The sequence below is a fragment of the Gopherus evgoodei genome, chromosome 5 (assembly GCF_007399415.2).
Source record: "Gopherus evgoodei ecotype Sinaloan lineage chromosome 5, rGopEvg1_v1.p, whole genome shotgun sequence".
Taxonomy (NCBI): domain Eukaryota; kingdom Metazoa; phylum Chordata; order Testudines; family Testudinidae; genus Gopherus; species Gopherus evgoodei.
The window spans coordinates 27927917-27955054 of record NC_044326.1 but is presented as its reverse complement, the minus strand read 5'-3'; the positions used below and the strand labels follow the sequence as shown (position 1 = coordinate 27955054).

The window sequence follows — 27138 nt, the reverse complement described above, 5'->3', positions numbered from 1 at the left end:
ACGCGCCAGAGGATTGCCCGCAGGGAGCGAGCATGCGCAGAAGCCACGGCCGGGCGAAATCTCTCCCCCGTCTCTTTCTCTGTTGCGCGCGCCCAGACTGGGGTTGGGTCGGTCGCGGCTGGCGCGAGCCTACGACATTTCCGGGGCGGGGCTTGGGGGCGCGGGCTCGCGGCGGTGGGGAGCTGCTGCCGCTCCTCGGCGAGCGCAGAGTTGACTATATATGGTCAAAGCAGGGGAGTAGCGGCGAGCTCGGCGGGCGCTTCCTGCTCTGCAGCTTGGGACTGAGGCAGGAGCAGGAGAGGCTGGGCCGCTGCCGCCGCCACCGCCTGGGCACCGAGCGCGTCGCCTGCCTTTGGCCGCGGGAACAAGTGGGCGAAGATGCCGTTCGAGAGCAGTAAGTGCGGGGGGCGTCCGGCTGTTCCCGTGCCCCGGAGGGAGCCACCTTCGTGTGGCTGCCTGCCCGGAGCCCGCCCCGGCTGCTGCTGCCGCCGCCGCCTGGGGGTTGTGCGGCGGGTGGCTGGCTCAGCCCGGCGCGCCCGGAGCCGACGTGCCGAGTCAGTGGCTCCGGTGCCGCCTGCTCGGGCTCCGGCCGTGCCTGCGCTGCTCCTGCCCCTGCCCCTGCCCCTGCCCCGGGCGGTGCCTGGGACCGCGCCGGGCTCGCTCGCTGGGGATCCCCGTTAGCCCCGCACGGCTCCAGAGTGGATCGCCCGGGTTGTGCTGGTTGCAAAGTGTTCCGTGTCCCGGGCTCCTAGGGCGGCAACAAGTGACTGTTCCCCAGCAGCCACTGGGGCGGCTTGACTTGCTTTTGAACGACGTTTGCTGGGGATGCCCGCAATCAACATCTACATTTTTTTTTCTTTTTGTAGAAAAAGTGTTTGCCAGCCTCCCCCAGGTTGAAAGAGGTGTCTCCAAAATTATTGGAGGGGATCCCAAGGGCAACAACTTTCTGTATACCAATGGAAAATGTGTCGTCATCAGAAACATTGATGTAATGTATAATATAGTTTTTGTTTGTTTCATGTTGTAGTTCTTCCTCTAAGTTTCTTTTTGGTTTTTCCAGCTGCTCTCTCATAATGACTTGTTGATACTTTGGAATTTCTATTGAGGTCAGATAGATCTGTGATGAAAAGGGAGGCTGTATGACTCAGTCATAAAATTGTGGGCAGGGAGGGGACTACAGAAATCTGTAGAAAATCTCTGCAAAATCTGTGTAGTCTCCTCCTCTCATCCCTTTCTGTAAAATTTAGAGTAGGATTGGTATGTCATGCTCTGCTTGGCCCTGTTAATATGGTCATACAAATATCTGTATTATGGGGCCTAGGGATCATAAAAATGGGTTAATAAATACCCCCAATTCCTGGGCTAAGCTGTCTTTTTGGAGAAAAACATAATCTTACAAATCGAATCCAGTGCTTTATAGCTTACTCTGTTGCATTTGAGAAATCAAAACAGCTCTCACCTATTTGAACAATATGCCATTTAAATAGTAATAATCAGGCTGCAAAGATTGCCTTCTATTGAAATGCATGGGAAAGCTGACTTGCAGAGCTGTTTTATTCTTTTGGGCTCCAGGTTCAATATAGTCTTCAAAATAGTAAATGTATTTTTTGCTACTGGAAAATGAGACTCCTCACCCTATTCTCCTTCCTCCTCCTCTCCCCCAGCCCAATGTAATGTAAGCTTTGTTGGGGTGAGGGGGGGACCTTTCAGGTGGGAAGATCATATCTCATGGTCATGGAAAGCTGGAAATTCCAAGGTTTGTCTCTGACAGTGGTTCTCCAGGATTTGTGCCCCCCCCACCCCCCTTTGTTGGGTATATGCAAATCTCTTTTCTAGCTGCCAGTGTGATGAAAGTGCCTTCCATGATATGGAACCAAATACTAAATTGTTTTCAAATTTTTTTAAATGTCATCTCAGGTTTCTTGGTTTTTTTAAAAAAAAAAAAACTTCCTTGGACTCTAGTTTTAATGTTTCAACATAGTTGTGGTCCCACATCTTGGCTAAATGACAACAGCAAAAAAGTCCCAGTCGTCTTGAAACCAAAAGTTTCAGCTAAGAAAGTAAAATGATGTAGTATGACAGATGTACAGAAAGATATCCGAGCCAGTTGACTTACTCATAACATTAAAACTAATACCTACATCTTTCGGTATGCTATAAAAGTAAGAGTAAATGGGCAGGCAGGGGGAGAGTCTTCTGGTAGTTGTCAGCTGACTGCAGCCTGTTACAAAATTTGTTTTAATGTTGCAAAAGTATCCATCATAGTCTTTGGTTTAGTCTGTTGTAATTTAATAATAGTATTAAATGAAAATCAGCCTCTCCTTAGTAAAGGACCATGCCTGTACTACCTATTAATCTAGTCTAGGAAACACTCCCCATCAAAAATAGGGAAGCCTAGTCAAATAACTCTACCCCATGTCAACACAAGCAAGGGACAGACTCTTGGAGAATACTACATGTGACTCCTGTACAATAGAATAACTCTCCCAATTCCAACTGGGACTGCTTCATCCTAGTCAACAAACCAGACAGGTCATTAGTGTCTTACAAATCCATTGCCTGGAGTGATGTACTTGAGGCTAATGAGGATGGTCTCTTAGCTATGACAGAGAAGTCCAAAACTTGATTCAGTACATTTAAGTCTTGGATGTGTGTTGGAAAAGCATTGCTAAGGCAGGAGGGATCAGTGATACTTAGAAGACTTGAAATCTCATGAATATTTTACTTCCATTATGGGTCCTTCTTCCTGCAAGCTCTGAGGCAGTTTGAGTTCCAAGCTATCATAAGCAGCTCTGGTTTTAATGTAAGGGCCACATAAGCTCAATGAATTACCTGAATTCTGTGTTTGGTGCTGGTAGTGGTAGTGTTGAAAAGGTCCCTCCCTCCTTTTCCTGCTAGCTGGTCCTCCTCAAAGAATGAGTTAATGATGATGTTAGATACTGTACCTGCCCCTGAATTTCCATTCATTCCAGTCCTAGTTTTTCTGATCCTGTCATAACTTCTAATTCTAAACAAATGTTTCTCTTCCTTGTTGGGTGAAAGATGCATGCAAATGAAGGAACTGGCTATAATTGAGGGAAATAGTGCTATTAAATGTACAAAGAAAATAAACTGGAAAAAAGACTTCTTTGTTTGGCTTTCATAATCTTTTTTTAAGCAGTAGGCTTAAAAAAAAATAAATCAAAAGCTTGAATATCTTAAATTCAGTGTCCCTTAAGTCCAGTTTTTATCCACTTAGCTTCAGTGGGCTGATGTAACTCTGCTACAAAATAGGAACAACTCATAATGTTGGCAGTAGAATGCAGTATACAGAGAGCCTCCTGAACTTATAGGAGATGAAACTACAACAGAGAAGAATATGAACTTACTTGTTCTGTAAAACTGACATGTTTTGCTTACTTACATTCAATCACCCAGCAAAATGGAGTGTTAGGGAATTGGGTGTCTCTTTAAAGTGCAGTAATTTCTGACTTGCCAGAGCTAGAAGTGCACTCAACTGATATAAATGTATTCTAGACTAGAAATAGAAAAGCTTACCCTTGCTTGAGTAAGCTACATTACATCTTTGAGAGACTGATAGTAGTGGCAAGAGCAAGACCTTTTCCTGGTCAAAAGCCTGCAAGCTTCCTAATACAGAGTAGGTAGTCTGTAACAGCCCGGTTTCTCCTGAGCGCATAATCGAATCATACCCTATTACTTAATGATTTTATGATTCAGTCGAACAAATGTGTATGAATTACAGCATCAAAACAATTTCACCCACACTTCTTTTCTTTTGACCAAACAACACAGGTCTTTTTTAGAGATGAAAGGTGAACTGACAAATTGCAGAACCATCAGTCTAAAATTTTAATTTAGCTGGCCTGCTGCACTTGAACAGTCAATACTCTACGGAATAAATGTTATGACATCCAATAACAAATATAGACCAGTATCTCTTGTATTTTGATGGCACTCTCCTTGATGTGGTGGGGATGATAGAGCTCCTCTCATCAGCACTCATTCATTCACTGAGTCAGTTTTGTGGTTAAACTTTGAGGCATCTGAGCATGTGTTGAATAACCTAAGTGTCCCTTCTGCTATGGAGTTTGAAGACCTCTCCAAAGAGAAGCATAAAAGCTATAATTGTAATGTCTTGACAATTGATGCAACTTCTTCTGGATCCCAATTTTCCTATTGCTCATAGGAATAACTTTGTCTATACTAACCCTTCTGTTGAAATCTGCTTAGGGAAATCTGCTTATAAATTAGTTTCCCCAAAAAACAAGGGCGTTTCAGTCCACATTGTAGCCAAGCCCTTAGTAAATCACTTGCAAGTTAGAGTTTATTAAAGCTGCCCTAACTCCTGAGGTGTGTCCACACTGGCAAGACATGTAGAGCACCTGGACTCTACAGCTGGAGCGCTCCTGGTAATCCACCTCCACGAGAAGCATAAAGTGTGCTATACCCCAGCTGAAAGGCCCGGGCATCAGTGTAGATGAGGTGTTGCATTACTGTGCTGTGAATGGCCTCCGGCAACGTCCCATAATCCCCTGAAGTCAAGAGGCCACTCTTCTCATTGGTTTGAAATCGCCGCAGGCATGCGGATATCCCCTTTCAGAGCTCCATTTCTGACAGCTGGCATGCTTATCTGCTCTGGGACAAAGCAAGCCATTAGTGTGGAATGCTGCTGTTGTGAGTGTGGGGGAGGAAGGACTGCTGCTGTCTGAACTTACAAGACAGCATGCTGACACACTCTCAGCCCCCCACGACACATTGTCTCCCCTGACATACACACAACACACTCCCTGTCACACTCCACCCCTCCCCCCATTTGAAAAACACATTGCAAGCACTTGCACACTGGGATAGTTTCCACAAAGCACTGCTCTTCGTAGCATTGCAAGAGCTGCTAATGTGGCCATGCCAGTGTGCTTGCAGCTGACAGTGTAAACATACAGCAGCATTTTCCCTGCTGTGGTCTCCGAAGGCTAGTTTAACTCCCAGTGCTCTACATCTGCAAGTGTAGCTAAGTAATAGCCTGTGCCTGCTGATGCAACTCTCATAAAATGTCTCTAGTTCTAACAGTGAAGACTTACAGTATTAATACATCAGAAACTACAAGTGCATATGTCCTGCTAAGCAAGGAGTTGTCTAACATTTTTTGTTCTAAGGCTTTATAGGCATGTTTCAGTGAAGCAACTTTTACATGCTTAGTACTCTACAAAGTAGAACATTACTTTCTCCTTTCACCTACCCATCTTTCTGTACAGTTGTATAAATTTAAGTGCTTTTATCTTGATTCCTGTTCTGGAACCCTTTCTCTCTGCCTTCCAGTGCAACTTAGTCTTTATCAGTCAATGAATTGCCAACCTCCAGTATTGCGGACAGGTATTTTGGGAATTATGCTAATGTGTGATTGGCCCGTGAGGATATTGCTTCTCACTACAGCAGCCATGTTAGACCCTGTATTGTCTGTCACACTAAACAATAAGTTCCCACTGATCAGCGGTTTGTTTTACTTTTGTTCTCCCTTACTCTTTATTGTAAATGGGATTTAAGTATCTCCAATGTCTCAGCTTTAAAACAATTTTTTGTTTCTTTTTTTCTCTAAAACCCACAAATGTCACTTTTTGTAACTTTTTAATTCTGTTTTATCTGTAGAATCCAGCAATTGCTGATATCTATACTGAGCATGCCCATCAAGTTGTGGTTGCCAAGTATGCTCCCAGTGGATTCTACATAGCATCTGGAGGTAAAGTATCAGAACACATTCTGGCATGAGCTATGGGACAGGACTGCTAAAATGCTCAGGTTAAAACTTAGTGGCACAGACTTTAGGTATACAGCTTGAACATTGGTAGACTACATAATACGTATTTAACAAAGCTGACACAAAAAAGTATTTTTTTTTCCTAGCTATGTGCCATTAGTGTTAAACTTGTCTCCTCATGGAGGAGGGAGCATAGTGTATCATTTCTTTTTGAAATGATACATGTTGGATTTAAACGAAGAAGTATTTTAATATACTCTAAACTTAATAAACTTGTACATAATAGACCTATAAATAACTAATTATAAACAGTCCTTTAGCTATAGTGAATGCCTTGTATGTGCATCAGCGTTAGGAGCAAACTATGGAATTTTTAATTTTGGTTTTTGCTCTTTACAAGTTCTCTAAACTGTAAATATAGTGTTAAATTCTGTCTTTAAAATGAAATTCTGCCACTGGGTCTGTGTGTGTCTGTCTCATATGCACACAAAAAAGTCCTCATTTTCCTTGTTGCTGGACTGATCTCTCTCAGGGCTGTAAACTGAACTGCAGTTTTCACCACAGCAACTTAGCTGGGAAAGGATACTGATTCTCAAACTATTTTTGTGTAAAGATTCTATGAAAACAGTGAGAGTGAACCCAAACTTTGAGAATCTACACTAAACAAAGCCCTTGCCGCCTCATCTGGCTTCCTGGCAGAAACTAAAATTTATTTTTTATACTGTTGTATAAACAAGGAAACAAACCTACATTAATGCTATGTTCCATTAGATAGTTGATCTTTGTCAGATGAAAGGACAAAAATCAATAAGGGAAACTTTAAAGATGGTAAGTGTTAGAGAATAAATATTAATAAACTACAAGTACTTTTAAAAATATTTTTAAAGAAAGATATAACACTTTCATGGTGGCTGTATTGACAAGAAACATCTTAACTTGAATTCAAGTCCCTAACTTGTCTTCATATTTATTTTTAAATAAGTTCCCAACCTGTTTGGTTGAAAATAAAACCTTCCAAATGTGAGCACATGCCAAATTGACTTCTGGAGCCTGCAAGATTAAATCTGCTCCAGGCCAGAATCCTGGCTCCAGCATAGTTCCTGAATAGCTTCACAGCACTGCCAAGATATCATGGGCCAGGTTATGGCTCTAGAACCACTCCATGGCTTTGGATCTAGTCTCAGATTTCCAGGTCCTTCACCTCCATAGAGGTTCTATCAGCTTTTTCCTCAAAGCTGAGCTGTGCACAGGGAGGTTCCATGAAACCAGATTCCACAGAACGTTGGGTGTGCACATCCTTTGTACATACTCTCGGCTCCTAAATAGAAGAACCAGTATGGATCTGCTATGCGAGCGTGCTCTTACAGCCATGTTGAGTGGGGCACAACTCTGCATTAATCTCAGAGTGGGACCATCTAAATTCATTCTCTCTTTTATCTCTCAACATGGCTATCTTGAATTTACAGGAAGTTTCAGTGACTCTCCCTACCCCCCGCCCCCATTGTGGACCCCTCCATGCAGTTCCTAAGCTTTGCACATATCTTTTGAGGCACAGATGGGGACTGTAAAAATTCTGGGTAGTGCAGCCTTGTAAAATAGTCTGTATCAAAGGCAGGGTTTTGCTGGCTACCCGTCCATGTGATTGTCAAACTGGTTCCTTTTTAAAATACTGTGTGTAGTGTCCCCCTGCCCCAAACCCAGCACTTCTGGGTTTGTTCTATGTTGATACTTCACTTTGCCCAAGTGCCCATCTATTTTATTCTTAATAATAGGCAGGGCATTGGAAATATAAAATTCCACTCTGAGGGACTTTGAACAGTAGTGTCTGCACCGCCCCCTTCTCCCCCCTCCCCCACACAAACACTGAGATCAGTGCTGCATTTTCTCTCAGCTGTGATCTGGTTGGAGAAGCTACTCTAAGCACAGATCGTTATTTAGTGAGTCTGCTAGCAGGGGCATCTGAGCCATCACCCATCCTACCACATACTCAATGTTTGACTGTTGGGGTATCAAAAGTCTTCCCCTGGAACTTTTTTTTTTTTTTTTTTTGTACGTAACCTGTAAGTAACTCACCACTCCACTGACCATAGATCAAAAGCATACATTTAACCTTTAAGTATCTCAGGCTGTGTGAGTCTTTTGTACCCCAAAAAATAAACTTTTTTAAATTTGAAGCAATTGTGCATTAAGTCTTAAGTGTCACTAAGAAGCATCCATGCCTGCATTTTCCCCTCAGATATTGCTGAGCTGAATTAGATAACCCGGGGAGAAGAGACCTGCACACATCTTATGGTGTTCCCACCATTGCTACCACAGCAGTAGTGAAATGATGCAGGGGAGGAATAACAAAATAGTAATGTAGATGTTGTCTTCAAATGATACTTCAGTGGTCAGGGTACAGGCCTGGGACTCAAGAATAATGGTTTTGAATCCAGGTTCCATAATTTAACTTTTAGGTATTCTTAGAAAAAACGCTTAATCCACCTGGTGCCTCTTTCCCTCCCTGTAAAATAGAGATCAGTCCCTACCTCACGTCATGGGTGTTGTGAGGGGCCAGATATCGTATTGAAGAGGACCATCTAAATATACATAATGTTAAATACACAAGCTGAATTCTGGTGGGTGGAATAGATTACTACCTTCTGTCCTTAATATGCAAACTTTTTCAAAACTGTGCTTTTTTATATTAGGCCTTTAAAAAAGGCAAAGAGTAAATTATTTGTATTACAAAAGACTAAACCTGTCTGAATTACAAAATGTTCTATTTGTGTGATGTTCCCCTCTGGTGTTATCTGGACCGGTGATCTGCTAAATCACTGCAATCCTTGATTCTGAGAGCCAGCCTCTCTCTGCTCTGCTGTAGGAACCCCAACTCCTGGGCTATTCACACACAGCCTCTGGCATGTAAGCTGCTCCTTGGATTGTGCAACTGAATGACACTAGCCAATATCTCCAGTCCTAGATATAATCCTAGGAACCTCTGTCTTGCAGTATCCAGTTATGCCTACTGGACACTGCAAGCTTGTATGAGTTCGTCAGTTTAACAAAGAAATTTGATATGTATCAGTCCTGTTATCCTGAGGGGAACGTCTGACACACTTCATACCAAATGCACTGTTTCAGGTAGAATAAACATTTATTAACTATAAAGATATGTTTTGACTTAAAACCCTAAGTCAGATTTTGTCAAATGAAATAAAAGCAAAACACATTTGAAGCTGATCTTAACACTTGGAGTGCTCTGACAGACTTAGATGCTTCTCACCACAGGCTGGCTGGCTGCTCTTCAGCCAGGCTCTCCTCTTTGATCAGCTCTTCAATTGTTTGGTGTGATGTCTGTAGATGTAGGTGGGAGAGAGAGAGAGCGAGCGTGGCAAATGTCTCCCTTTTATCATGTCATTTCTTGGCTTTGTGTGCGCCCCCCCCCCCTTCGGAGTCAGGTGAGCATTACCTCATCACAGTTCCAAACTGGCCAAAGGAAGGTGAATGACTCCTTCGAGAGGCTAACAGATTCTTTTGTTGCTGCCTAGGCCAGCGTCCTTGGTTCCTGTGAGGCTGGGCTGAGTTTGTCCCATACCTGCCCTGATGAAGTGTTCTTGGGGAATTTTTGTCTAGGCTTGCTTTATGAGAATACATTTTCAGCCTCGTAATTATATACATTAAATTAACATTACTAGAACATCGCTATAACAACCATGCTCAGTGCATCATGAGCCTTCCCAAGACATCTGACATGACAAAGTTTGCATTGGATACACAATCATTTTATAAAGATGAACATGGGGTTGTAAGGGGTCCCCTGCCTGAGGTACAGAGCGTCACAACTTGTGACTAACACTACCACAATATTTCCTCTGAACTGAAGTGTGTTCCACGCTTCTCTAGTATTCTGAAGAAGTGGTAATTGATTCAAGGCAACTGACAATGCAAGCTCAGAAATATTAAGCATAAGTATGAGATCTGGTCTAAAAAGGATAAACTTGTATCCCTTGCCTGTTGTGACATCACCGTTGTTGAATAATGGAAAAACAGGATTGACCAAGCAGGCCAGGGCTCAAACCAACATCCCAGTCTCACCCATCTGCTTGGAAATGTGTCTGCCATGTGGAAGAGTCTGTGGCTCTAGAATAGGCCTCCTCAGCCATCAGTGGACTCACAGATCACTTGAAATTGTCTTTCATGGATTGGCGATCCCTTGAAGATGACTGGACAACGATTGTTGAATACACTTATTTGACTTTTGGGTAGCAATCCAGCTTTTAAACTTTGTACATGTGCATTTAAGTTCTGCATGGCAGAGAGTAGGCCAGGTATTTATGCTTGTGGTTGGAGACCTAAAAGGTCCTACTTGCACAAGTGCCTGACTGTTGTACGCAGAGCGGATCTGCTCTGCGTATCTCGGACACACTTGTAATCATCAGTTCTGCATGATGAGCTTTGCATATGATTTTAACGAGCTCCAATTTCTAATGCTTATTGAATCCAATTTTATTTAGGAATCTTAGTCTGTATAATGGCGTATGATGGTAGGTTTTTAGCACTAGCGATCAGTATGGTTGAAAATTTTTACTGTGACAGATTGCTGAGACATGACTATTTGATACCTGCTGGAACAGTGATAGTTGTGTACTACTGTGTTATGACAGATGTCTCTGGAAAGCTTAGAATTTGGGATACTACACAGAAGGAACACCTACTGAAGTATGAATATCAGCCATTTGCAGGAAAAATCAAGGATATTGCCTGGACTGAAGACAGCAAGAGGCTTGCCGCTGTGGGGGAAGGCAGGGAGAAGTGAGTAATTCTCAATCTACTGTAAACTGTTTTGTCCTAACAAAACAAAATCAGTGATGCAGAAAGCTTTAAGCTCCTCAAAGCGAAATGTGTATCACACTCCTTGTTTAGACTTCTAGATTCACTGTTTAGTAGCAAAACTCTTTACATAGCATTTGACAGCTGCAGAACTGTTAGTAGCTTATTCACTGGGGAAGCACAATGCCATTAGAGCAGTACTACATTTTTATTTTTTTCTCTCCCTCTTCTTAAATGGCATCAATTCAAGATTAGGGAGACAAGGTGGGTGAGATGGTCCAATAAAAGATATTGTCTCGCCCACCCTGTCTCTCTCATTCTGGGACTGACATGGCTATGACACTGCATACAATCAATTCAAGATTGCCCGTTTTGTTCACAGGGTGTGGTGAGGTGTGTTTTTGGTTTTGTTTTGGTTTTTTTGACTTTTTTTGCGGGGGAGGGTTGTGTAGCGGGGAGAACTGCAGAGATCTCAGAATATTAAATGTTTACAAAATGTGGTGTTGGAGAGAGAATCACACTTTTTTTATATTTGCATCTTCCACATGAGCACAACTTCATTTTGGGGTTTAATTGCAATAAGAACACCACCAATAGACAAGATTTCAATCAGGCTAAAAGTGCCCATTGTATAGCTTCAATCAGGTATATGTGTACACTTGCCAGTACAAAAGACTGGCAGACCTGTGGAGATGGGGACCAATCCAGCAAGAGTGGCCTCCAGGCAAAGGCCACATTCTGCATCTTAAGACTAATTACTGTTCCATATGAGTGGCTGTTACAATAGCACCTCTGTTATGGACATCTTTGGAATGGAGGCTATTTGTAACCCTGAAATGTTCCGTAACTCTAAACAAGACATTATAGACTTCATCCCCCGGGAATGGGGTGCGGTTGCAACTGGAGGGTGGGGAGTTCAGGGTTCCAGGCATGGGGTTGGAGAGGTCAAGGCTTCTTCCCCATGAGAGCACCAGAGCTCAGGGCATTAGACCCAGAGGGCACACTGGGGCTCAGGGCTTCAGCCCTGCAGCTCTGTTCCCAGCCTCTGTCCCACAGGGGGTGCTGTAGCTCAGGGTTTTCCCATGGCTCTGCTCCCAGTTTCAGTGGGGAACAAGTCAGGGGTTTAGCTATGGTGGGGGGGAGAACTGGGGCTGAAGCTGGGAATGGAGCTGTGTGTCTGAAGCCCCAGCACTACCTCCCTCCACCCCCACATCTAAAGCCCCAAACTTCTTTCCTCTTCTCTTCGTGCGCCCCTCCAACCCCCTGCGGCTGATGCCCAGGGCTAAAGCCCCAAGGCATTTTTGTCTTTGCTGCTGCCTGATTGGTGTCCAGTTGACCAGTAAGCCCGTAACTCTGGTGCTTGTATCTTTGAGATTCTACTGTATATTGACTCCTAACTTAATTCTTTGGGGAGACACCTCCTGCATTAGTTTGTTTGCTAATGTCCCAAGGGTTGGTACTGAAGAAATGTGTATGGTATCTTCCATATCAATGTACCTATTTTTGTTTTTCTTTCAAAACGCCCAGAAGTAAAAAAAAACTTAAATAATAGAGCAAAGTTATTAAGGTTTCCTAACGAATCATATTGCACTTCCAGCAAATCTAGCTTGATTTTAGAAACTTGCTGAAATGATTGTCTAGAGCTTGTTTAACTACATTAGTGACAGAGTATTTTTTACCGTTTTAAAAACACACGAGCTGACCAAGGATTTTTCATGCGTTCTAATAAAACTTGTTTTATTAGTGCATTGTGGTTATTAACTAACTCTCTTTGGGTTTGGTTTTGTTTTTTAAATGCCCCTGATATAATAACTGCCAACACTTTGGTATACTAAGATTTGTATTCTAGTCACTCAGTAGTTCTTGTCCCTCACTGAACTGTGTCTCTGACATTACAGTAAGTTATTTTGGAAATCTCTAGGTGTTGTTCAGCATAGGTGAGCTACTAATTACTTTACTAACATCTTGCAGTTGGAATTCATGTATATACCTAGAGGACATTAAAGCAATAATCAACTGTTCTGGTCTAAATCACATAAATTCACCATGAAAATTGCATCACAGACCGTGAAATCTAGTCTCTTGTGTGCTTTTTACCCTCTATTATACAGATTTCACAGGGGAGACCAGCATTTCTCAAATTGAGAGACCTGACCAAAAGGGAGTTGTTGTAGTGGGGGGTCGCAAGGTTATTTTAGGAGGGTCGTCCTTACTTCTGCACCGCCTTCAGAGCTGTGTGGCCAGAGAGCAGTGGCTGGGCACCCAGCTCTGGAGGCAGAACCCTGCTAGCAGCAGCATCGAAGTAAGGGTAGCAATACCATACTATGCCACTTCTACTTCTGTACTGCTGACTGAGGGCCCAGTTCTGCTGGCAGCAGCAAAGAAGTAAGGGTGGCAATATCATACCCTGTCATCCTTTCTTCTGTGCTGCTGCTGGCGGTAGCATTGCCTTCAAAATTGGGCAGCTGGAGAGCAGCAGTTGCTGGCTCGGAGCGCAGCACTACAGAAGTAAGGGTAGCAGTACTGCAAACACTCCTATAATAACCTAGTGTGCAGCCCCCCCTTTTGGGGGGGTCAGTACCCCTACAATTACAAGATTGTGAAATCTCAGATTTAAATAGCTAAAACCATGAAATTTACAATTTTTAAAATCGTATGACTGACATTTACCAAAATGAACCATGAATTTGGTAGGACCCTATATATGATGGACTTGATGCTGTTTTATATTCCAGCCTTCCATAGTATCCGTTATCTGTTTGTAACAACTATCCACCTGGGACAAAACTTGCTCCTCTCAGTTTGCTTTAAGTAATTGATCCCTTAAAATGAGATCCAAAGGATATTTTTAAATTTAAAATGCTTTGTGTATTTGCTTCTGTGCTTGGTACATGTGGCAGATGTCATCCTCTTTTGAGTTTTTGGACTCTGCCTCCTAGACAAAGGACTTGAATATCCTTTAGGGAACAATGCTGCACTTGCATGAGATTAACTAGATGACCTAATTTCTATTGTCTGTGTGCACTCAGTATGCCGATTACTGATGCTCAAGGAGTTAGCCTTCATGTAATTTTTATTTTATGGACTATGTGTATTGTGTCATCTAAAATAGGTTTGGAGCAGTGTTCCTGTGGGATACTGGCTCTTCAGTCGGAGAGATCTCTGGGCACAACAAGGTGATCAACAGCGTGGATATAAAACAAACAAGGCCCTATCGTATAGTAACTGGCAGTGATGACAATTGTGGTGCTTTCTTTGAGGGACCGCCATTCAAATTCAAGTTTACAATAAGCGTGAGTCTAACATACTTTTCTCCTTCTGCACATAAGTTCTGTTATGTCTCTGTGTTAAGTCATATGGATGTATACGAAAAAGTCTTCACAGTTCTTTCTTTTTTGTGATACAGCTCATTGCCATAACACAGTCTTGGTTTCCAGTTTAAAATCTACTTAGCATTGAGTAGCCATGGTTAAGGATAATTGAAGGTCTAGCTTAAACTCAGAAAAACAAAATAAATGATGGGTTAGAAAGGAAACTCTCTAGACTAGTTCTTCAAAACAGTATAATTTTAAGTTTAGTGTCATCTCACATCTCTTTCTGTGCTGGTTTTCATTACTCTTTTGTGGGTTTGTAGGAAGTGTAACAATGTTCAGTATCCTTTCTTGAGGAGCAGTTTTTTCCTTCATTTAGTCCAATCTCAAAATATTCTACCATGGTTTTTTAACAATACTTTCAGCAGTGCCAGTTTGGGCAGGGGATGGGAAAGCTGTGGTGCAGGAGGGGTTTGGAATCTTCAAATCTCTTTAAGGGATTTGGATTTTCAATTCTTAACAGGAATTAGGCATCCAAATCCCTTGAGGCAGCTTTGAAAATGTTAGCCTAGGTCTCGAAAAATCACTACTGGTTTATTTTAAAAATGAAATTGAAATTACAAATCTAATTTTCATCCTTTGTTACTTTATGTCTGGACTATGAAAATAACAAGTCAGCTTTAATTTCTGGTTTGTGTTGCACTTGTGCAACATGAGACCTTCCAAAAAACAAACCAAATGGAATGACTATATCCAAACTGTTCAAATCTCTTATGTCATCCCTTAGGGAGTCTCCTGGCCTTATTACTTGGGGGCCTGTCTTCTTTTGGGTAGGCCTTGCCACTTAGCGCTGTTGCAGTCCCTACCATACTAGTAAGATTTCTTGAAAAGTTAAACTTGGCAACTAATTTTAAGGCAGTTGGAAACCTATTGTTTGCATGTGCCTTAAGGTGACTTTAAACCCTTAGTTAAGTGCTTTTTAGTCCTTTGTCCATTCCAGACTTAGCAGAAGAACAGTTTTGAGTGCCACAATCAGTAAAGTGGTATCACCACCAAATATACGTTTGAACTTCAGAAGCTACTTCTTATTTTTTGGCGCTCTTACAGTATGTCTGCACTGCATAGGGGGAGGGAAATCCATCAGTGAGTCTGGGAACCCAGGTCAGCTAACCCTGGCTTGTGTTAGAGCTGAAAACAGCAGTGTAGATATTCCCACTCTGGCAGGAGCCTGGACTCAGACCTGGCAAGGTGAGGGAGAGTCTCAGAGCCTGAGTGGAAACATTTACCCTGCTGACCCAAACTCTGAGACACTCTCTGCCAAGGTTGTTGGGCTTTTTGTAGTGTAGACAATCCTCTTTGAGAACAAACTCCTGAAGGTTTAAATGATTACTTATAGTGGCTAGACTGGTGTATGGGCAACTCAGACTCGGACAGTTCAGCTTTCTTTAACTGCTTCTTTAGCAAAATCCAAATCAATGAGTAAAGTTTGTTGTAAACATTGGGCATGAAATGCATGCATTTTCTGACTATTATGGGTGGAATTCAACTCACTTGCATAAGCCTGATTCCTAAGGCTTTATGCATATGAAGTGACCAGATTTAGGGGGGGAGGGGGGACAAAATAGCAATCCTGAATGGGATGGGGCTCTTCCCTCCTAACCAAAGCCATGGTGATTACTCCTAATCTGATTTGTATCCTGCATTAAAGCTATTTGAACTGCAGAGCCATGGATCCTCTGGCTGCTCTTGACCCACCTCTGTCACCCTCCATTCTTACCTGTGCTGGACGGTGCAGATGTTTCCTCTGTATGCCTCTCCCTCACAGCCAGTCTGTGGCTTGAGTAGGGTGGAGAGCCTCTTGCTTGAGAATTTCACTGTAAATGAATGGGTCTCATGGGGATCAGGTAACTTATCTAAGATGTCTAAAGCTTTTCTGTTTTTGGCTGGGTGCTAATTGCTGTCTCCTGCAGGACCACAGCCGTTTTGTTAACTGTGTGAGGTTCTCTCCTGATGGGAACAGATTCGCTACATCTAGTGCAGATGGCCAGGTAAAAATGAGCTGCCACATCAATATCCACTTGGGGGAGGGGAATAATTGTGAGTTACACACTCTTTGAGGGGGATGGTGGTTTTGGGGAGCAGTTCCACAGCTTACACACTGATTCTCTTTACTGTGAGAAAACAGACTTAAGAACTGTCATTATCCTCCCATGATACGACTGCTACAGCAGCTGTTCTACAAAAACCTGGTGCTGCTCCTATCGGGCTGTATCTGTTTCTCTCTTCCTGATGCTCCTCCCCAGTGCAGGCTACTTATCTGCTGGGGGGATGATACCTCTGCCTACAGTTTTTTTGCAGCAAGGTTTTCTTCAGGCTCAAAGGAAAATATCCAAAAATTCTCAAATCCCCTATGAAAGGGCTTGATCCTGTACCACCACGTAAGTGTGCTGGTGCTTCCACTGCTAGACTCCTTGCACTGGCTGAGAAGGTGGGTGCAGTATAAATGGCTAGGTAAGAGCCTATCTCTACACATTTTTATCAGCTAAGGAGGTCAAGAATGACAACACTGCTGTTGCCATGGCTAGCTTCCTGCATATAGGCAGATTCCAGTGACTAGCTGGGAATGGCAGCTATCACAGTAGGAGCCATAAGTATAATACTTCCCAGTATTTCAGATGTCAGAATTCCTGCATGGAACAGCCTGCTGCTTTTATTTAGAATGCCCTAACATCCTCTGGGACCTTTAAATATTTAATGTACAAGTATGCATTTGTCTTGAAGCCTTAACTTGACCTTTACGAAGTTACTTTAATGCCTGCAGCAAAGAGTTAGCTGTATAATACATTTTGGAGATTGTATATGTGCAAGCTTCCTCTAATTGTCTGTTACTTTGTACAATATGCTTATGTGATGTGCTCTGGGTTTTTTTGTTTAAAGATTTTTGTCTATGATGGGAAGACTGGAGAGAAAGTTTGTGCTCTGGGTGGAAATAAGGCTCATGATGGAGGCATTTATGCTGTAAGTATTTTTTGTGTGTTTCATAACTGCAGCACAATAAATATTTAACTTAGTATTGCAAGATCTTATACTGTTGTCCATGGAAAGTGCAGTCAGTATACTAAGGCAGGTACTTGTTTTTACAGATTAGCTGGAGCCCTGATAGCACTCATTTGCTTTCTGCTTCTGGAGACAAAACTGCTAAAATCTGGGATGTTGGTGCTAACTCTGTTGTCAGTACGTTTAACATGGGATCAAATGTTCTGGATCAGCAGTTGGGTTGCTTGTGGCAGAAGGACCATTTACTGAGCCTCTCCCTCTCTGGTTACATTAACTATTTGGATAAGAATAACCCAAATAAGCCTCTACGTGTCATAAAGGTATGTTGACCTTGATCACGCTGCAGCAGATCTTCTACTACACATAGTTTGGTTTTAGCAATAATCTGTTTGGGAATAGTAACTGTTCCATTAAAATGTGGCTGTAAGAAATCTCTTTGAACCATCAAGCCTGGATATTGCTGAGTATATCACTGGCTAACACCTGAGTCATAGCAGTGAGATATAGTAGTTATACTTCGTGCAAATGTGTAGGTGAGTAATGATCTTAATTATGCTAATAAGAGAGCTTACTTCCACACTAGTTTTTAAACATGCTTAAAATTGCACTAAAAGAATCGAAGTTAGAATACCACCCATGAGCATCTTTCATCATCCCGCAAGTGCTAACTGTTGTGAACATGGAGATATGGTTCACTATGCAGTCAAGCTCTAATAATAGGAATTATGTGGCGGGGTGACAAAGCAATCCAATGGGAGTTATATTTTTACATGAACTAGAAACCTGTGTCCTAGATTTCTTTTGGTTTTTTTTTATTATTGTTACTGTAATTCTGGCAACCAATACATGTAGGTGACCATATTTAACTATCTTGTAAAAACTGAACTTGTTTATGATGGAACATAACACTTACACATGGAAAGGGTCCTAAAGGGATCTTCATCCAAAAATAAGTGTGTGACTATTCATATTACAGAATATTTAATTCTTTAGAATTTGTATAGAACACTTTCTTTGTGTATTGATTCCTTGAAACAGACCTAGAAAACTAGTCATTTGAATTTTGAGATTGAACAAAGACCAAAACCAAAATGTGTGGTGATACTTTGTGAACAGATTGCTTTTGTTTTAGTTTGAATAACTGAGAAATGAATTGCCTATTAATTATATTCCCTCACAGGGTCATAGTAAATCAATTCAGTGTCTGACAGTGCATAAAAATGGTGGAAAATCCTATATTTACTCTGGAAGTCATGATGGACACATTAATATCCTTTCTGGTGATCAGATGGTGTTATTCTAGTCCGACTTCCCCTTGAGATGGGTATTCTACTTTCTAGGAACTTTTAAAATCACTTTACTGAAGACAAGATAACTTCCTCTGACATTCCTGAATAAAATCATATTGCTGAACCAAATTCCTGCTAACTTGTAACTAACATGGCACTTATCTGTAATCTTTACCATTCTCTGTAGAAACTTGCTTTCCTGATACCACAGTAGTCTTACATGAATCCCTATTAACATTCATAAGAACATCCATACTGAGTCAGACCAAAGGTCCATCCAGTTCAGTCTCCTGTCTTCAATAGTGGCCAATGTCAGGTGCTTCAGAGGGAGTGAACAGAACAGGTAATCAAGTCATTCCTAAACTGAAAAGATTATGAACTCCTTGTTGCTCTGCCTCTGGGTTTATATAGTAATAAGCCTAGCTTTATGCATTGCTCTCAGAGCTGCAAGTTTCTCACCACCTTATCGTAGCCTTAATTTCTTTGCTATCCTCATGGTAAGACTGTCACCCACTCATTATGGTTCCTTGTCTAGCCAGTATCTCAAGCATAATCAGGCCCCCAACTCCCAGAGAATTTGCGCATCTATTAATTCCAGTTCCCACTGGCCCATGGAGCAATAAACGTGGAATGCAATCTAGATCTCCCCCCAGGGTGAACCTGTGAGGGTTTTTTTAGCTGAATCCTACTAGCTTTTTCTGTAACAGGCAAATGCGAATTTATACAATATCTTTATACGTTCCCTTAAACAACGTGATGTATAATACACATGCTCATTGTGAACATAATGCACACTTTACCTGCATTATCTTTTTGGCAAATATATGACACAAACTTGAAGGTTTGAGGAAGAAGCTCTCATGGTGATAACATACGAGATTGACTAGTCCCTTGTTAAGAAAAGTACAGATACAGTGTTTATATCCGTATCCCTCTTGGAAAGTGTTCCTTAGGCACTGAGACTTAACACTAAATGACTTGTTTGCCAATACCTTTTTACTGTTCTAAACTGGTTATTCAAATATTTTATTTAGTTCCTTTATGGAATACTTGAGTCAGTGTTTTCGTTATCTGGAATTGGGCGTTGGAAGTCCTAGGTTTTTTTCTGCAACCCCACCACCAGCGCGCGCACACACTTCTAAGAAAAATTTTCCTTAATTCTACTTCTCACATTATTGGGATTCCGAAACTGGGGAGAATGATGACTTTTCTGGAAAAGGACATACAAACCAGGTTTCTAGAATGGCCGTGGATGAATTGGATCAGCTGGTCAGTTGCAGTATGGATGACACTGTGCGTTATACTAGCCTAACCAAGAGAGACTACAGGTTAGTGAATCTACCATATTTGGTTGTTATGTGTATATATGGGGTGGGTGGTTTGGTGTTTGGTTTTTTGTGTATGTGTTTCGTTTTTGTTTTTTATTAACAAAGAAAAGAGAATTTCACCGGTATAGTGTGGGATGCTGAATGGCTTCATCATACAACTTGTGCAAATTTTTCAAGTTACCACGAAAATCCTAGAAATGCTTGCAATCCCCAACTTGCTTTATCTATGAAACAATAGAAAATCAGTTAGTTAATTTTTTTCGACATACATGAGACTAATTTCTTAGATAGTATTTTCTGATTTTATTTTTATTTCTTAAGCACCAGATGTATCTGTGTCTTGTATTGCATGATTTGTGTAGGGTTTTGTCTTCACTATATAGATATATCTGAGAGCGTGCTTCTGTTCTTATGTGGCTTTATATAGTACACTGTATAAGAAGAAAACACGATCTAAGATTCTTTTTGGAAAACATTCTTTCCCCTGTGGTTATGGCAATCCTGCCTCCTCAGGAGACGAGTCCTTTTAGGATTACCCAGTATATCTCTCTGAAGATTAATTAAGGTCACTTTAATTCTGAATCAGAGTATCCACATGATGATTTAATGTGAGTAAAATAATCCACTGTAAACTTTTAAATCAGGTTAATTTTCCCAGGTGTCCCCATATAGAGAAGCCCTAACTTCTAAGACTGGAATCCAGCTGTAGATCATGATTGTGAATTTAGATACCTTGAAATTATATTCAACAGCTAGCTAAGGGAACTGTCTGCATATTGCAGACCTGAAGACTTAATTTCTTGATTACTTTTCAAGGATCTCTCAATGGCTGACTGTTGAATTGAGACTTGTACATGAATAAAATAAAGACGCAAGCCATTTGTATTTTTCTTTTCAGTGGCCAGGATGTTGTAAAAATGGATGTTCAACCAAAATGTTTAGCTGTTGGTCCTGGTGGATATACAGTAGTTATATGCATTGGACAAGTAAGTATCAGGATATCTCAGTATGTCTATACAGCAACTAGACGCCCACAGCTGGCCTGGGCCAGCTAACTTGGGCTTGTGAGGCTTGGACTGCAGAGCTGTTCCACTGCTGTGTGGAATTCCAAGTCCTGTGAGCCCAAGTCGGCTGGTATGGGCCAGCTGCAGGTGTCTGGTTGCTGTGTAGATGTGCCCTGTATAACCTATACAGTATTTAATGCTCTGAGTATGTCATTGGTACGCTAACAAATTTCTAAAACTTATTTCAGTGGAGGAGTCTGTTGGTAGAGGCAGCTGTCAATGTGGATCAGCTGTTAATATTAGCCCATGGTAACAGCACTTGTATAGCACCTTACTATTTTTAAATTCTGTACAAACATAACTAAATCAAAGAATCTGCTGGTGTAAGACTTGTCTAAATACGGGGGGGTTCTGCTTTGGTTTTTTTTGTTTTTTAATCCACTTGTTGTCTATTTTTAAGTTCGAGCAGACTTCTATTGTGGATGCATTACACCAGTATCAGTGTGTACTTGCATCCATGCTACGGGGTTGCACCAAACTTTAAAATTGATGGAAAACTAATTTTTGTTAAATCAGTGCCTGAACTCTATGTAGCCATACTCCTCTAATGATGCCAAAAGAGGCTGAGTCAATATGAAAATCTACCTGAAATTTGAATCCAGTGCTGATTACAGCAGTGTTGGTTTCTTCTTTAATTTGTTTTCCTCCTTTTGGTGGGTGTGTGTGAACACTTTAAATATGGAAGGTAGCTTTTTCTGTTAATGAGCAGGAGCAAATACATATCTAACCTTCTAGCTCATACAGTGACTAGACAGATGTCCTTACATAAGAACATATCTTTAAAACCAAAATCCCAATAGATTTTTAACATCTTCTTAAAAACTGGAAGGAAGATTATAGCTAATATAAGAAACACAATCATTAGTCGCTGCTAACTATATTGGATATGGTCAGGATAACAGTCTTAAGACATTTGTCAGTAGTAAAAATACAGAAACAGGGACCAGTTCTCCTTAGTCTCTTGCTTGAACATTCATTACTTTGGTAGGCTACTCCACTTATGCTGTTGTATCCATCTTTGGTGTACAGCTTGCTTATCACCTCCTGGCACCATAGACATGGATCGCTTGGCTATTGTTGGAGCACACTCTACAATAGTTCGAGGATTACTCAAGCTCTCAGCATGATTCAAATGCTGCAGAACCAAAGATCCTTGTTTCTTAGGGGATGTCTGTTTAAAACCACACTTGGCGTTCATGGACGATGGGTATCAAAGGCTGGGGAAGACTCGGCCTCTCCAAACAGTGTTGCATGGCCTCACCCACGCTCAGCCCCCAGCCCCTTCCTGGTGGTGTGCTGCAGGGGGCTCTTCCCCTGTGGCTGGGGCTATTGGGGTGGGGGCCAGGCGGCCCCAGCACTTGCACGGGGGGTTGGGAGGGAGGCCTGTGGGCTCCGGCAGGCAGGGTGGGGCCTCGGGCAGAAAGGGTGAGCTGGCCACTTGCTTCCCTGAGTCCAGGGTTCACCTGCTACCCATGCTTGCGTTCCTTTGTAATGCTTTTGACTAATAAAGATGTGGGTTGAACTTTTATAATCTCATGTGCAAAGGCTCATTTTCCTATCCAGCTAGAGTTTCCTATTAGAGGCAGTCATAACTAAAAACAAATAGATCGGATGATACAGTTAAAATCAACAGCATGTGTACTTCGTAACTCAGCCCTCCCAACTGAAGACAGTACTGTGAAAGATAGTAGGCATTGCTTGAAATGCTAGATTCCTTCATGCACCTCTTTGTTGTGACTAAATGGACTTCAGCTAACAGTATGCAAGAGCGTGTCCTGACTGCTTGCAGTTTGTAGATTGAAGGTGGTCTGCACCAGCACCAGTATCACTTTCAAATGCTCAAAGGAGGAAAAAGCTTAGTTGCCAGGCATAGGTGTCTCATGCTTCTAATCTAGATACTCCCTTTGAATCAATGAAGTAGTAACTCCTACTGTGGCTGACAAGCATAGTGTGTATGGTGAGACATTGTAGCCTGTCAAGCATTTTGAACCAATGTTCTGTATGGTACATTGCTCTGCATTTGTAGATCATCTTGATGAAGAATAAGAAGAAGTGTTTTGCAATTGAGGACCCTGGCTATGAACCAGAAGTGGTGGCCATTCACCCAGGAGGTGGTACCACTGCAGTGGGAGGACTGGTAAGGATACACTCTAGTGAGCACTGGAACAGTATTCCATGGTTGCAAGCTTTTTGGTTTTGCTTGTTCATTAAATATCACTTAGCTATTGCTGCACCAAGGTATCAAAGTTGGCAGTGTACTAATGTTTTTGCTTTTTATTTGAAGTTGTGCTGTTGGGGTTTTTTGTTAAGCTGCTATCTTCTGGCCTCTTTCCATTAGATTTTCCCACTTCACAGATCTTCTCCCTAGATAGTTAAGCTTTTATCAAAACTCTCCTCATGTCTTAAAGCAGCAGCGTGTTTTTAATTTGACATGGCCAATATATTCTAAAAATACTGATTTTATGTATTTTTTTCCAAAGGGAGAAATATCTGTAATTGCATATGATCCTCTAACTTAATAGCCTTCCTGATTTTGTTGTAAAGCTTTGACTTCCATTATTAACTTGCAGGATGGGAATGTCCATCTATATTCAATCCAAGGAACCTCTCTGAAAATCGATGAGAAGACCTTGCAAGCTAAAGGTCCTGTGACTGACCTTGCATATTCTCATGACGGTGCCTTTCTTGCAGTTTGTGATGCAAACAAAGTTGTCACTGTCTTCAGTGTTGCTGATGGCTATGCGGTAAGAATTGCTGTATCTGACTTGTGATTTCCAACAAAAGTGTTTACTAGTCCTAAAACTGCATGTGTATTTAACCCACATTCAAAAGACAACTTAAGGTGACCGTGGGTAGTTAACACCTCTATTGTTGCAGGACAAAGGAGGGTTAGTGGGTTACAGATAACTGTAATGAGCCATAGATCCACTGTCTGTATTAAACTCCACTGGACACCAAGGATCAGTCTTAAGTTCCCAGGCTCATTTTTTGGAGGCGTTGTCCTCAAAGGGAACCTGCACAAGGGCTGTGAGGTCAGATATGGAGTGATCATTTTTGTGAGAAATGCTTGCCCGTGGGTTGGTTGGTTGGTTTGGTGTGTGGTGGTGTTGCTGTGTTTTTTTTTGTTTTATCCTTTTTTCTGTCTGAGTTGATTTGAGAGCATAGTGTCTCTTTTCACCCACACAGTTGTTGTTTGGGCACTTAGTGTACTGGATGAGGTACACCGCATGTGGAGGACCCGTGGATCTAGAAAGTTGTAGAAGTTTTGCATCTGTTATGGCAGAGGCTGGTGCTACTTCGATTTGCCCTGGTCTGTGGGGAACTTGGCTGGCGGGGGTTGAAGGACAGAAGAGGGGGTTTCAGAAAGATTCCATTTGTAATGTGGTCACCATCAAGTAATGAGTTGTTCCTCAAAACACCTACTGTGCAGCTACTTTTCAAAGGCTTCATATAACCCCTTCTGTGCTACAGCTGAGCAGGACATTTGAGTCCTAGGATCTCCAGTTGGTGTTTGCGTAAAACTTGAACATCCAGTCCTACCATTTTTGGTCCATTTTGGTTTGAGTTCTGTTAGCTCCTTTCAGATGTTAATAGAAGTAGAATAAAATGGAAATTTTAAATGGCTCCCGTGACAGAGTTGTGCAATAACCATGATTTTCAAATGTAAAGGGCACTTAGCTTAGAATTTTACTGGGTACCTGGGATATACAGATACATTTTTAGCTGTTCTAGCAACATGTTAAAATTTTGTTTCCTGTTAATGAGGGACAATATGACAGGTAGCAGAACAGCTACTTGAAGTCTTTTAAAATAACACCATTTTCCCAATATCTCCCAAATAGGAACATAACATCTTCTATGGACACCATGCAAAAATTGTTTGCCTTGCCTGGTCTCCAGACAATGAGCATTTTGCTTCCGGGGGCATGGACATGATGGTTTATGTTTGGACCTTAAATGACCCGGAGACCAGAGTCAAGATACCAGGTAGGTTGTGCACCTCTTTCATAGAAAGAGGTTTAGTTTTGAGAATTACTAGTATCTCTCAAAATATGGACAGTGCTTTCTCTCTGTCAGAATTACACTAGCAATTATTTCCCCTTCTAGATAGGGGTGGAGACACCTAGCCTACCCCCTGTAATGTAATTTTAACCTTCTAACTGTTCTATGGGTCAAGACTGCCATTCACTAAGTACACTTTGCAGGCAATTGCATTTTTACAAGACTTTGTGCACTACAGTTCAAAAACCAGCTCAATAAATTCATGGAGGCTAGGTCAATCAATACCTATTGTCCAGGATGACAGGGATGGTGTCCCTAGCCTCTGTTTGCCAGAAGCTGGGAATGGATGACGGGATGGATCACTTGATGATGATTACCTGTTCTGTTCATTCCCTCTGGGGCACCTGACATTGGCCACTGTCGGAAGACAGGATACTGTGTTAGATGGACCTTTGGTCTGATCCGGTATAGCCATTCTTAGGTTTTAATTGAATTTTTTTTTCCAAAATAAAAATATTGTCCTAAGATGACTATAATAACCTGAGTCTTTTAAAATGCAGTATTATCTCCTTCCATCTGCACAGATGCTCATAGGCTACATCATGTAAGCAGCTTGGCATGGCTGGATGAACATACCCTGGTAACAACATCCCATGATGCTTCTGTCAAAGAATGGTCTATCTCCTACAAGTGAACAGTCCTACTTGGAAGGACCTCATCAGGGACTAGAACTACTGCAGTGGAACATAACATTTCTCTTTAAAAGGAAAAAAAAAAATTCTATTGTCCTCTGGGTCTTCTATCATATCCTCATATCTTTACAGGGTGTTCATATCTGTAATTAAATGTACTTTGAAAGCTTTAGCCAGTGACAGTTTGCACATGAAAAGCACTTAAATTATGTCTGGAACTTAACCTTTGTGCTGAACATTCCAGAGACAACAGCCGAACAAGTTGGCATGAAAAATTCAAACATGATCAGTTATTTTCTAACAGAGTCCGTGTGAAATTGTACAGCATGAGAGAAATACTTCTCATTTTTCTAATTGCAGAACATTTCTGTACTAATTGTCAGAGTAGGAATATTTAGTTGTGATTCAAAACAAATCAAGCTGTGTGCAGCTACTGTATATTACGTTGCTTGTCTGTACTGCACCAAACTGTTGCCTCAGATTTCCTCCTCCACATAATGAAATGGGGTACGTACACACATAATAAACTCTTTATGTATTTCATGTCAAAGTTTTGTGGTTATTTTAGAATGGAAATGTGAGATTTTAATGTACTTACTGTTGTCAGTTTAATGTTTACAAATAACTGTCATGGCATTTTCTCGCTCCAGAAACATCGTTATCTTATGAACAACTGAGAATGTGTCTGTCTGGTCATTTCAATGTCAGGAGAACCTTGGCTTCTGTTTAAAGATACATTTGTTTCCTAAAGAGAAGAATTAAGTTGATGTAAACAAATTTGCAGTAATTATAACACTTTCAGTACAGGAATTAAACCAAGTGAATCATTGTTATGACTTGAGGTGATTTTTTTGCAAACCAATTTACATGTTTTCTGATTGCCACTTCTGCGCTTTCCAGAAACACAGCCTGTTACAGTGGAGCTATTAACAAACTGTCCAGATTGATATCACAGTTCACTGTCAAGTTTGCCTTAAGATGTGACTTGAAGTTCTGAGTGTTAGCAGAGCAGAGGAAGACTTGGTTATCTGTGGAGTGTTGGTGTGAAGTGATAGATCCATGATGAGCCCTAGTGGCCAAAAATGAAACTGCCACTACCCACAGCTTTGAAGTGTTTAAATAGCTTAATTTTTTCCCTAAATCTTGTTCACATCTTAATAATCAATCACTTCTCTCCACCCCCGCACCACTACCAAAAAAAGTCAATGCTGCCTTGTTTGTGGAAATCTTCCAGCTTACCTGGTTTTCACACTGTCACTAATGGCTCTTGCTAGACAGCACAGAAAGCATTTCTGCTCCTGAAACCCGCTGTCTTGCTTCTGCTCACCTTCATGGAAACTTTTCACTGTCAAATAGTTTTTAGTGTGGTTCTTTCTAACAGAAAGCTGTTGAGTATCTGGAAGTTACAATTAAACAACCTTTTGTCTTCTGATATAAAGCCAACTTGTAGCATTCTGGAATATTTATTTTGTATCAGCTATTCTTTACTGGGCCTTTCCCTATCTTTCAGTATCTTTGTACACTGAACTTTAAGAAAATTGCAAGGGGGTATGTGTGTGTGCACCTAATTGAAGTGAAGAGTGATGAGCAAGTGCCAAGCTAACAATCTTGGCTATATACTGTAGTTGTCTACCTACAGTTATAGTGCAGGGACCACTGTTCTTCAAACATGACCTGGAGGGATTGCTATAGCATTGAATCTGCCCTGTGTTTTCTGTGGTAGTCGAGTCTGTCTTCTCTGAACAACCAAATGTGATATCAAGGAAATGATCAGTCATTATACTGAAAACAACTACTTTGAGTTATTCACTACAGGTGGTTCTACTATCTT

General features: G+C 41.5%; 1 protein-coding gene across 1 annotated transcript; it reads left to right on the top strand.

Moving 5' to 3' along the window:
- Positions 1-199: 199 nt before the first annotated feature.
- Positions 200-26136, top strand: WDR1 (WD repeat domain 1). The gene is made up of 15 exons (XM_030563303.1): positions 200-394; positions 867-988; positions 5644-5734; positions 10399-10546; positions 13677-13857; positions 15846-15923; positions 16813-16893; positions 17019-17252; positions 18113-18200; positions 19393-19549; positions 20448-20535; positions 22640-22750; positions 23184-23357; positions 24456-24600; positions 25200-26136. The coding sequence occupies exons 1-15, from the start codon at positions 379-381 to the stop codon at positions 25307-25309; spliced, it is 1824 nt and encodes a 607-aa protein (XP_030419163.1). The 5' UTR covers positions 200-378; the 3' UTR covers positions 25310-26136.
- Positions 26137-27138: the final 1002 nt, after the last annotated feature.